The sequence below is a fragment of the Trichomycterus rosablanca genome, chromosome 8, assembly GCF_030014385.1.
Source record: "Trichomycterus rosablanca isolate fTriRos1 chromosome 8, fTriRos1.hap1, whole genome shotgun sequence".
Taxonomy (NCBI): domain Eukaryota; kingdom Metazoa; phylum Chordata; class Actinopteri; order Siluriformes; family Trichomycteridae; genus Trichomycterus; species Trichomycterus rosablanca.
The window spans coordinates 40,625,618-40,638,855 of record NC_085995.1 but is presented as its reverse complement, the minus strand read 5'-3'; the positions used below and the strand labels follow the sequence as shown (position 1 = coordinate 40,638,855).

At 44.9% G+C, this 13,238-nt stretch overlaps 1 protein-coding gene across 1 annotated transcript in view; it reads right to left on the bottom strand.

Moving 5' to 3' along the window:
• Nucleotides 1–3,146: 3,146 nt before the first annotated feature.
• LOC134318742 (AF4/FMR2 family member 2-like) overlaps nt 3,147–13,238 on the bottom strand; it is a 128,522-nt gene continuing 118,430 nt past the window's right edge. The window contains exons 5-9 of the mRNA XM_062999674.1: nt 11,878–11,964; nt 10,590–10,626; nt 10,086–10,140; nt 5,009–5,060; nt 3,147–3,188 (exon numbers count right to left, since the gene is read on the bottom strand). Of these exons, the coding sequence (XP_062855744.1) occupies nt 3,147–3,188; nt 5,009–5,060; nt 10,086–10,140; nt 10,590–10,626; nt 11,878–11,964 (273 nt within the window). The remainder of the gene's footprint in view (nt 3,189–5,008; nt 5,061–10,085; nt 10,141–10,589; nt 10,627–11,877; nt 11,965–13,238) is intronic.

The window sequence follows — 13,238 nt, the reverse complement described above, 5'->3', positions numbered from 1 at the left end:
CCTAAATAATACCTGCTCTGTGGTGGTCCTGTGGGGGTCCTGACCATTGAAGAACAGGGTGAAAGGGGGTAACAAAGCATGTAGAGAAACAGATGGACTACAGTCAGTAATTGTAGAACTACAAAGTGCTTCTATATGGTAAGTGGAGCTGATCAAATGGACAGTGAAAACAAATGTAAAAACGTTAGCTTGTCACATGTCACACTGAGGAACGATCGCTGTTCCAGGGTTCCTGATATTTGAACCTGATCCCAAACCCCAGGAGGAGTGATTTGACGGCGGTCTGAACCCCACAGCGCCGCGTGGCTAAGTTTAATTCGGCGTGCCGCCCTGGGCTGAACTCTGGGCGACGTTTTAATAGGAGCGGCACCCCGCGGTGGAAGCGGGACGTAGCCGCGCCACGAGCAAGTCGAACCGACAAGATCCTGAATTATAGTGGTTGGGGTGAAAGTATTTGGATGCCTGGACGTGCTGTATAAAAAACAAGTGGTATTAACTGCAGTTGGGAGTGTGTCTGTGGGGATTTGTGCCCATTTTATTAGAAGGTGACAGAATTAATGTATGTAGAGCTGGCAAAAGTATACGGACGCCTGGACGTCCCGTCTAAAAACCTCTATGTGATCTTTACAGCTAGAGCACAACAGCCAGTTTGGAGTGTGTCTGTGGGGATTTGTGCCCATTTAATTAGAAGGTGACGGAATTTGTACAGCTGGGCAAAAGTATTTGGACGCCTGGACGTCATGTTTAAAAAACAGACGGTATTAAAACAGAGTAACCTTTATGTGATCTTTTAAGCTAGTGCACAACAGCCAGTTTGGAGTGTGTCTGTGGGGATTTGTGCCCATGCAGTAAGAAGATGACGGCATTTGTAAAGCTGGACGCCTGGACGTCCCGTTTAAAAAAACAGACGATATAAAAATAGAGTAACATTGAAGTGATCCTTTCAGCTGGAACAACAGCCAGTTTGGAGTGTGTCTGTGGGGATTTGTGCCCTTTCAGTTAGAAGATGACAGCATTTGAATGGATGTTCAAAAGTATAAGGATGCCTGGACTTCCTGTTTAAAAAACAAACCATATTAAAATGGAGCGACATCAATATGATCTTATAAGCTAGTCCACAACAGCCAGGTTGGAGTGTGTCTGTGGGGATTTGTGCCCATGCAGTTAGAAGATGACAGCATTTGAACTGCTAGGCAAAAGTATTCAGACGCCTGGACGTACATTTAAACAACAACAAGTATTAAAATAGAGCAACATCTAAGTAATCCTTTCAGCTAGAGCACAGCAGCCAGTTTGGAGTGTGTCTGTGGGGATTTGTGCCCATTTAATTAGAAGGTGACAGAATTTGTAAGGCTGGGCAAAAGTATTCAGATGCCTGGACGTCCCGTTTAAAAACATCTATGTAATCTTTTAAGCTAGAGCACAGCAGCCAGGTTGGAGTGTGTCTGTGGGGATTTGTGCCCTTTCAGTTAGAAGATGACAGCATTTGTACGGCTGGGCAAAAGTATTCGGACGCCCGGGATGTTCCATTTAAAAAACAGACGGTATTAAAATAGAGTAAACTCAAATTTATCTATTCAGCTGGAACAATAGTCAGTTTGGAGTGTGTCTGTGGGGATTTGTGCCCATTTAGTCAGAAGATGACAGCATTTGTACGACTGGGCAAAAGTATTTGGACGCCTGGACGTCATGTTTAAAAAACAGACAGTATTAAAATAGAGTAACCTTTATGTGACCTTTTAAGCTAGTGCACAACAGCCAGGTTAGAGTGTGTCTGTGGGGATTTGTGCCCATGCAGTAAGAAGATGACAGAATTTGAATGGATGTTCAAAAGTATTTGGACGCCTGGACGTCTCGTTTAAAAATCAAACAGTATTAAAACAGGTTGTTTCAGCTGGAACAACAGCCAGTTTGGAGTGCGTCTGTGGGGATTTGTGCCCATTCTCATTCTATTTGATGCTCATTCAACATCAAATCCAAACCCTCGTCTCTGAATCGCTCCTCCAAAAAAATGAAAGAATTTAGGAGAGGATGCGGTGCTACCTCCACGCCCTCCCTTACCCCCTCCTTGATCCCCCCTTGTCTCGTTTCTGTTAGAAGAGCGACGCCGTGGCCCCGGGAACGCTCGCAGCTCCTGCACTCCCGGGCACCCCGACCGAGAACAGAGCTGGAGGCCACGCTTCTCCCCTCGCCTGCTTAATGAGACCCCATCTGCACCTCCCGAAAAGCGGCGGGGGCGGCGGCACGGATGAAGGGGCGCGGAGGAGGATGCTGGGAACTTAACGAGAGGAGGGACCAGCGGGAGCCCAGAAAAATGCTTCACGTTCTGCTGGAGTAAAAAAAAGACTTGGAATTATGACTGTTACCACATATATAAGCAACTGACACCCAGGGGCCTCGCTCAGGGGCCCAACAGCAGCAATCAATGTTGGTCAAAAGTATGTGGACACGCCTTTACGTTCTAGCAGAGTATTAAAAAGTCTTGGAATTATGATTGTTACCACATATATAGGCAACTGACACCCAGGGGCCTCGCTCAGGGGCCCAACAGTGACAACCAGCGTCGGCCAAAAGTATGTGGACACCCCTTGACGTTAGATTTATGACATATGCAACTGACACCCAGGGGCCTCGCTCAGGGGCCCAAAAGTGACAACCAGTGTTGGTCAAAAGTATGTGGACACCCCTTCACGTTAGAATTATGATATATGCAACTGACACCCAGGGGCCTCGCTCAGGGGCCCAACAGTGACAACCAGTGTTGGTCAAAAGTGTGTGGACACCGCTTCACGTTCTAGCAGAGTAATTAAAATGGAATTATGATTGTTACCACATATATATGCAACTCACACCTAAGGGCCTCGCTCGGGGGCCCAATGGTGACAATCAGTGTCGGCCAAAAGTACGTTCTTCACGTTTTGTCTGCTGCACCGTCTGCACTGCCCAGCCCAATAACATCATCATCTACCATCGCACCAGCTTCGTACCAGTTACAATCACAAACTGGGAATCTAATCCAGCAGCACACGTGTTTCCAGTTCAGCCTTCAAACAGCGTCCAGGTTCCTCACGATGCTCCTCATGAGCAGAACCAGATCTATAGATCATCCTAAAGCCAACCAAGCTGGAACAAGAAGGAGGAGTCACTTACTTGGGAGGCGCGTTCCTGGTCTTAGGTTTCTCGGCAACCTGCGAAAAGAGACGAAACGCAAATTAGGTAACAAGAAACAGAGGGGAACGGACGGGAACGGAGGAGAACAGACAGGAACAGACGGGAACAGAAGGGAACGGACGAGAACGGACAAGAACGGACTGGAACAGATGGGATCAGAAGGGAATGGACGGGAACGGACGGGAATGGATGGGAACATAGGGGAACGTACGGGAACAGACGGGAACGGAGGGGAAAGGAACGGGAACAGACAGGAACATCCGAAACGACTGAAGGAGCAGAACATCTGAAGGCTTTTAGAGTTTCATCACTTCAGACAGCTGATGATTGTTGATGGTGGGGCTTGAACTGGCAACCTTATGATTGCTGAGCCAGCACCTTAACCACTGAGTTGCCACTAAGTCACTTTGGATAAAAGCGTCCGCTAAATAATGACTGAATTCAACTTGAGCAACCAAGCTTTAAGGGCCTCACTCAGGGGCCCAACAGTGGCAGCTTGGTGATGGTGGGGCTTGAACTGACAACCTTATGATTGCTAGTCCAGCACCTTAACCACTAAACTGCCACTAAGTCACTTTGGATAAAAGTGTTTGCTAAATATGACGAAATTATGACTGAATACAATTTAAGCAACTGAGAGTTAAGGGCCTCCCTTAGGGGCCCAACACTGGCAACCTGCTAATGATAGGGCTTAAACTGGCAACCTTATGATTGCTGAGCCAGCACCTTTACCACTGAGTTACCACTAAGTCGCTTTGGATAAGAGAGTCCGCTAAATATGACTGAATACAATCTGAGCAACCGAGGGTTAAGGGCCTCACTCAGGGGCCCAATAGACAACCTGGTGATGATAGGGCTTGAACTGACAACCTTATGATTGTCAGCCCAGCTCCTTAACCACTGAGCTATAACTAAGTCGCTTTGGATAAAAGCGTCCGCTAAATATGACGAAGTTATGACTGAATACAACTTGAGCAACCCGAGGGTTAAGGGCCACGCTCAGGGGCCCAAATGTGGCAGCTTGGTGATGGTGGGGCTTGAACTGGCAACCTTCTGATCACTGGTCAAGCTCCTTAACCACTAAGCTGCCACTAACTCACTTTGGATAAAAGCGTCCGCTAAATATTACAAAATTATGACTTGCTGAGCCAGCACCTTTACCACTGAGTTACCACTAAGTCGTTTTGGATAAGAGAGTCCGCTAAATATGACTGAATACAATTTGAGCAACTGAGAGTTAAGGGCCTCACTCAGGGGCCCAATAGACAACTTGGTGATGATAGGGCTTGAACTGACAACCTTATGATCACTAGTCCAGCACCGTAACCACTGAGCTGCCAAAAAACGACTATCAATAAAAACAGACGTTGCGAGACGGATCTATGATGGAAAACGTGGATGGATTGAAACATCTGAGCCACACATGACTGCGGCGGCCGTCTGTGCCGTCTGCCGCCCGCCTGAGCGGGTACCGACTGGCATCCTGGGCTCATTGGCACGGGCATCGATCTGTATACAGTCTATTCATCATCGGGCGAGAGGAGCCAGTGATCTTCACAGTGTATTAGATGAAAGAGCGCCGATCGTTTGTCACCGCGGCTCTTATTGCCGTTTGCCGCTCTGTGGGGATTTCGGCTCCTTCCAGGCTCGGCACGTTCTCACGTCGCTAGGCGACCGGCGGACCGGGGGCGTGGCGAGTGTGGGCACACGCGTTTATCGTCACGCACCCGACCGCGGGCCCGGCGTTCGTACGGAGCGGCCTTGTGGCCTTCTCTGCTGTGAGAACTACTGAGTAGGATTTCGGAGTGCGTCTGTGAGGAGTTGTGTCGCGTCTCACCTGTTCGCTGTCGTCTTCGTCGCTGCTGATCTTCAGGTCGTCCTCCACCATCCTGCAAAACAAGCAGAAACACGTGTGATGGTTGTACATTTATAAATAAACAGTTTAGGGAAGGACCTGTCCTGCTGCTTCATAAAGACCTGCAGAGAAAAGCTCGGATTAAAAACCAAAAAACTCTGGCGTCCAGCACTGAGCCCTGACCTCAGCACCACTCGACAGCTCTGGGATGAACCGGAACTCTGCTAGAAGCTGTCACGTGTTACTGCATCGTGCTCAGTGATTCAGGGAAGCAGGACCCACTGTGACCCTGACCAGGACAAAGCAGCAGTACAACATGACAGTTAATAAATACGTGTTTACCTCGAAGCAATGGTTCGGTAAAGAACCTACAGAAACTGTTTGAGGTAAAGAGGGCAAACCGTAGCCTCGTGGTTAGAGTACTGGACTTAAAAGCAATATGATGAATACTTTAAACGCTATTAAAGTTATTAAATAGAAATCTGTTGTTTTTATATATAAAAACAGGCATGTGTGCATGGTGTGCAATACTAAAGGGTGTAGCAGGTGCAGCAGTGTTATCATATGAGGCAAATCTACGCAGCAACAGTTTAGGGAAGGCCCCACTCAACAGCTCTGGGATGAACCGGAACACCCACCGATCGATCAGCGCCCAGCTGTACCGACTAAACGGGCACAAATTCCCACAGACGCAGTACAAAGTCCTGTGAGAGGCCTCAGTCTGTCTGTTCAAGCTCTTGCTCAGGTGTCCAGATACTTTAGACCATAGTGTGTGTCACATCTTTCACACGTCCATTATTTATCATCTCACTGCACACACAGTTTGTAAACACCCCGACACACACACACACACACACACACACGCACTTTTTCCGCTGAGTAGCGCATCGCCAACAATATTTACGTCTCGCGGAGCCGCGCTGACGTCTCTCGCCGCCCCTCTGGGCTTTTTGTTATTCTCTCTCTCGTAGCGCTGACGTTGACGGGCTGTTGCGCTAACCCCGTCTGACCCGCCGTCTCCGCAGACCGTACGGACGCGCGCGGAAAACTAGCGGGAGGAGGGGGAGCCGTGACTGGACGGACGAAGGATGGGGTTTGATCCCATCACCATGACGTTTGGGTACTGGATATGACGCTGACATGGTGATTAGGGGTACAGGGGGTGTGTGTGTTCTGTGTCTGATGAGTGTAGCAGGTGCAGCAGTGTTGTTGGGAGAGAAGGTGCTTGAACCAGCGACCTTCTGATTACTAGTTCCGTACCACTAGGCCTCTCTGACTGTTTTACAAGGTAGACCTACCATTCAGATAGACTTAGTGGGTATACAATAACTGACTGTAGAAAGTGTGTTGCTCTGTTGCTCTGTTTTATGAGTGTAGCAGGAACAGCAGTGTTGTTGGGATTTTTAAACCCTGTTTAAACCCGCTGAGCACTTTATTAGGAACACCTATATAACACCAGTATACAGTCTGAGCAATTGAGGGTTAAGGGCCTTGTTCAAGGGCCCAACAGCCGCAGCCTGGCAGGGGTGGGGCTTGAACCAGCGACCTTCTGATTACTAGTCCAGTTTTTTAACAACTAGGCCACAACTGCCTACTATATTCACTTACTTTTATTGACTGTTCAGATAGACTTAGTGGGTATACAATTATAGACTGCAGACAGTGTGTTGCTCTGTTGCTCTCTTTTATGAGTGTAGCAGGTGCAGCAGTGTTGTTGGGATTTTTAAACCCTGTTTAAACCACCTGTACCTATATAACACCAGAATACAGTCTGAGCAACTGAGGGTTAGGGGCCAGCTGGCAGTGGTTGGGCTTGGACCAGCGACCTTCTGATTATTGACCTACCATTCAGATAGACATAATGGGTATACAATAACTGACTGTAGGCTGGTTGTTGCTCCGTACATGGTGGTGTGTGTTCTGTGTATGATGAGTGTAGCAGGTGCAGCAGTGTTGTTGGGATTTTTAAACCCTGCTTAAACCGCCTGAGCACTATATTAGGAACGTCGTAGGTGGACATGAGTTCATTTCCCTCTAGTCTTTGATCGGCGGACGCTCCCTGGTCACATGACGCCGGTGTCTGTATGGTTTTGGTTCCCAACAACACTGTTGCACCTGCTACACTCAGTTTTGCACACTACTACACAGTTTGGTGGTGGATCATCATTACAACACAGAGCACACACTCCTGTGTTGTAATGATGATCCACCACCAAAACTGCTCATCTGCTGAGTGGTAACAGAGCAACAGATGTACAGATGTACAGATATAGAGCTACAGTCAGTGATTGTATACCCACAATACACTCTATGGTACACAATATGGACAAAAGTATTAGGACGCCCCTTTTAATGACTGAATTCATGTGTGTTATTTACAGCAGCTGCTATAAAGCTGGTCATATGCTTTCATATTCACAGCAGCAGTTTAGGGAAGGCTCTTCCCTGTTCCAGCAAGCTCTGGGATGAACCGGAACACCGACTGATCGATCATACAAACGCAGTCGTCTTCTAAATGCTCTGAACTGGCACAAATTCCCACAGACGGACAGAAAAGCGGCCCACAGATCACACAGAGGTGGTTCTGTTTTAAGCCCTGACATCAGCCTCACTCAACAGCTCTGGGATGAATCGGAACACCGACTGATCGACTAAACAGGCACAAATTCCCACAGACACACTTCAATGTCCTGTGAGAAGCTTCTCAGAGGAGCGGTTGTTATTCTAGCAGTCACACAGAGGTCAGTCTGTTTTATTAATGTTTGTTTTTAAAACTGGATGTCAGACAAGCTCCTGCTCAGGTGTCCAAATACTTTAGACCATACAGTGTAAGTAGTATAGTAGCAGAGAGGTGTTCCTAAGTGCTCGTGCATGTATATTATTATTATTATTTGTTATTAGCTCGGTGCTTTGACAGCTCCGGTTCCTCGAGGCGAGCGGCGGCGGAGGACAAAACCTCCCCGGAGGAGCAGGGGTTTGTGGGTAACCACACAGAGGGCGTCGGTTACCATCGTGCTCCGGGCGCGGCTGGGGTTTCGGAGCGAGCCGGGAATACGTGGAGGGAATATTTAGAGCAGATAAACAGGACATGATGGTGCAGACTGCTGAGTAGAAAACACCGTCCAGAGTCTTACGCCTGCTGTAAACATGATGGGCAAAAGTATTGGGACGCCTGACCGCCGTGAGCTTGTCGGACAACCCTCTTAAGATAGAGCGACCTAGAAGAGCCGCTCTTCTGAGAAGCTTCTCACAACACTCTGAAGTGAATCTGTGTATGGGAATTTGTGCCAGGTGAGATGATGGGCGTTAGATCTGATTAAGCAGCATTTTCAGCCTGAAAACCTCATTAATCTGAGAGCAGAATAAAACCAGCACACAACTGCAACGTAGCGGTGAACGTCTCGGCGTCTGAGTGTGACTAACGGCACGTTCGGAGTAAATCACGACGATGATCACCGGCACTTTGCAAGCAGCTCACGGAAGAGTCGATCCAGCAAAGAAAAGTGGCTTTTTACGACTTCTCAGCGCGGTAACGTTCACATTAACGTTCCTGCGGCCGCGGCCTAATGGAGGATTGTGGCTGCAGAGGGACAGATCGAGGCACTAAAGGTTTAAACGCCCGAGAATCCTCCACCCGGGATTTAGAGCCGGAGTAAAACACTCAGCGGGGAGGAAGCGCTGAAGGATGAGACGTTGTAAAAGGTAACACCAATTATCTAATGGACTCGGTGACGAGGTGCTCTCAGGTCCAAAAGTACTGGGACGCATGATCGAGAGCTTGTCGGGTATTCAGTTTCAAAAAGAACAATATAAGATGAGAAGAAAAGAGAAGGGAAGTGAAGAGAAGTGAAAAGAAGTAACAGAAGAGAAGAAAGGAAAAGAGAAGTAAAAGAAGAGAAAAAAACATAAGTGAGAGAAGAGAAGAGAAGTAAGAGAAAAGAAGAGAAGAGAACATAAGTGAGAGAAAAGAAAAGAAGAGAAAAGAAGAGAAGTGAACATAAGTGAGAGAAAAGAAGAGAAGACAACACAATTAAGAGAAGAGAAAAGAAGAGAACATAACAGAGAGGAGAAGAAAACATAAGTAAGAGAAAAGAAGAGAAGAGAACATAAGAGAAGAGAAGAGAACATAAGTAAGAGAAGAGAAAAGAAGAGAACATAACTGAGAGAGAAGAAGAAAACATAAGTAAGAGAAGAGAAGAGAACATAAGTGAGAGAAAAGAGAAAAGAAAAGAACATAAGTCAGAGAAGAGAAGAGAACATAAGTGAGAGAAAAGAAGAAAGAGAAGAGAACATAAGAGAAGAAAACATAAGTGAGAGAAGAGAAGAGAACATAAGTGAGAGAAAAGAAGAAAGAGAAGAGAACATAAGAGAAGAAAACATAAGTGAGAGAAGAGAAGAGAACATAAGTGAGAGAAAAGAAGTAAGAGCAGAGAAGAGAACATAGGTGAGAGAAGAAAAGAAAACATAAGTGTGAGAAGGGAAGAGAACATAAGTGAGAGAAAAGAAGTAAGAGAAAAGAAGAGAACATAACTGAGAGAGGAGAAGAAAACATAAGTGTGAGAAGGGAAGAGAACATAAGTGAGAGAAAAGAAGTAAGAGAAAAGAAGAGAAGAGAACAAGTGAGAGAAGAGAAGTAAGAGAAAAGAAAAGAAAAGAAAAGAAGAGAACATAAGTGAGAGAAGAGAAAAGAAGAGAAGAGAACATAAGTAAGAGAAGAGAAGATGATAAGAAGAGAAAAGAAGAGAACAGAAGTGAGAGAAGAGAAAAGAAGAGAAGAGAACATAAGTAAGAGAAGAGAAGATGATAAGAAGAGAAAAGAAGAGAACAGAAGTGAGAGAAAAGAACATAGGTGAGAGAAAAGAACGCATTTTAATACTATTCCTTCAGGAATAGGTCACGGTCAGACGTCCGAATACTTTTGGTCATATCCGGTTCTTATAACCCAGAGGTGAAAACGGAGACGTATTTCGGAGGGGAACAAAACATCCATATGCCCGCCGTGCCCAACCCTCCATCTCTGTGGCACTCTTCTTAAATAACTCATCAAAGGAATACTCACGACTTCTGCGGTGCCGGCTTCGTCGGGGGTTTGTTCCCGGGAACGCTGCAGCGCTCTGCCGAAAAATAAAGGAACACGGAAATGTCAGAGCGGGTTTCTGATTAAGCGCTGGCCAGGAGCTAACAGCCTGGCACAGGGGGCACAACTCTGCATAAAATCTGTTTTTATTCTATTTAATTATATATTCATTTTCCACAAATGCACATTTAGTCATATCCAATTCTCAGATGGTATTTCACCTCTGCTGTGGCAGACCTCCGCCGTCTCTGTGCAGCAGCATCGATCAGCCAGCAGAGGGCGTAACTGCAGCGGTTATGAGGAATCCACTGCTGCAGTTACGACCTCTGCTGGCTGATCGATGGCGCTGCACAGAGAACCCTCAGACGAGGCAATCGGACGAGCCAAGAGCTTCAAAGAGATTCAAACCTGCAGGCTTGCTATGCCAGCAGATTTTGTGAGAACATTTTAGGTAATAAGAGGACGTGAATGGAAAAGTGTACTCACTTTGTGCAGTGTAGACCGGGGTTACATGTTGGGAGTCCTAAAGAGAAAAAGAAAATATATACATCACAAAAAATCTATAATCATAAAAAGGAGAAAACAAAAAACATTGTGTAGCACGATTATATAGACATCGAATTTGCTGAAATTGGGGCGCCACTTGTGCGTTGCTAGTATTATTATTACTATTATTTTTATTATAAATATGTGTTATTATTATTATTATCTTTATTAATATTTTGAGTATTATTATTAAGTCTTTATAATTATTATTAATATTTATTATTGTCATTATTTTATTATTATTATTATTGTTATTATTATTATTATCATTATTATTATTTTTTTATAAAATATTATTATTATTATTCTTTATTATTATTATTATTATTAGTAGTAGTAGTAGTAGTAGCATTATTATTATTATTATATTATTATTATTATTATTATATTATCATTGTTATTGTTTTTTTAAATATAATATTATTATTATTATTTTATTATTATTATTATTATTGTTATTATTTATTATTATTATTTTGCTTTATTTATTATTATTATTATTATTATTATTTTTTTTTATTCTTATTATTGTTATTCTTATTATTGTTATTGTTATGATTATTTTATTATTATTAATGTTATTATTATTATTATTATTACTATTTTTATTAAATCGATTGGTTTTTCTCTGAATCCTGTAATAATGTTAAGGACTGTAGATGGTGAAACTTCATTGAAAGTCATTATTCTTGTTTTTTTAACTTCCCGGTCTTCCCAGCCCTTGTCCCAACATTTTAGAAAGCGTGTGAGTAATAACGTAAATGCATATACGATAAATTCCCACCATTGCAGACAGCGCCCCCAAGTGGCACCTTATACACCAGGACCCTGACCAGGATGAATGAACAAACAATGTACAGCGCCGCCCGGCTCTGATTCGTCCTGATTGCTTTTATTGATTTTGCACTCAGGTAATTAAAAGCAGCGCACAAATCACACTCGTTAAGGAGAGACGGGCACACCCGCCCGCCTGCCCTGGCACCCGCCCTGGCACCATTAAACCAGGATTTACCGAGCAAGTCCGTTATTAGTCATGTGACCCGGGTGAACCTGCACCACTCAAATAATAGCAGCTTTAGCAGCGACACTGAAGGATCATGGGATTTAAGTGAAACTTCAAACACACACACACACAGAGTAGACGTCCAACAAGCTCATGCTCTGGAGTCCAGATACTTTAGACCATACAGTGTATAACAGTAATAATATAGAAGTGTGGGGGGGTTACCTTGGCAGGGAGGGGGAACTTGGTTTGTTCTGCTTTGCTGGGGGTGTGAATGGCGGTGAGCGGCGGAGGCCATGAGTGGGTCATTTCCTGTAAATCAAGCGTTTCCATTGGTTAGCACTGTTCAACATATGGATCTGTAGATAAAATGTGAGTGTTATTATACAGTATATGCACTATACTGCCAAAAGTATTGGGATACCCCTTCTAACAGTTTGGGGAAGGTCCTTTCCTGTTCCAGCATGAAGTAAAGTCTATAAATATGTGAAGAAAAGCTCGATTTTAAAAAACCGATTCAGGACCCCCACAGAGCAGGTATTATTTAGGTGGTGGATGATTCTCAGCACTGCAGTGACACTGACATGGTGGTGGTGTGTTAGTGTGTGTTGTGCTGGTATAAGTGGATCAGACACAGCACCGCTGCTGGAGTTTTTAAACACCTCACTGTCACTGCTGGACTGAGAATCGCCCAACCAAAAATATCCAGCCGACAGCGCACCGTGGGCAGCGTCCTGTGACCACTGATGAAGGTCTAGAAGATGAGCGACTCAAACAGCAGCAATAGATGAGCGATCGTCTCTGACTTTACATCTACAAGGTGGACCGACTAGGTAGGAGTGTCTAATAGAGTGGACAGTGAGTGGACACAGTGTTTAAAAACTCCAGCAGCACTGCTGTGTCTGATCCACTCATACCAGCACAACACACACTAACACACCACCACCATGTCAGTGTCACTGCAGTGCTGAAAATCATCCACCACCTAAATAATACCTGCTCTGTGGTGGTCCTGTGGGGGTCCTGACCATTGAAGAACAGGGTGAAAGGGGGTAACAAAGCATGTAGAGAAATAGATGGACTACAGTCAGTAATTGTAGAACTGCAAAGTGCTTCTATATGGTAAGTGGAGCTGATAAAATGGACAGTGAGTGTAGAAACAAGGAGGTGGTTTTAATGTTATGGCTGATCAGTGTATATACACACATAAATGACCAAAAGAATTCGGATGCCTGATCGTGAGCTTACTGGACGTCCCATTTAAAAAACAAACAGTATTAAAACAGAGTGACCTCTATGTGATCTCTTCAGCTTCTCACTAGACTTTGAAGTACGTCTGTGTGTGGGAATTTGTGCCTGTTCAGGAACTCATACAGGAACCCATACAGGAACTCATACAGAAACCCATACAGAAACCCATACAGGAACTCATACAGGAACTCATACAGAAACCCATACAGGAACTCATACAGGAACCCGTACAGGAACCCATACAGAAACCCATACAGGAACTCATACAGAAACCCATACAGGAACCCATACAGGAACTCATACAGGAACTCATACAGGAACTCATACAGGAACCC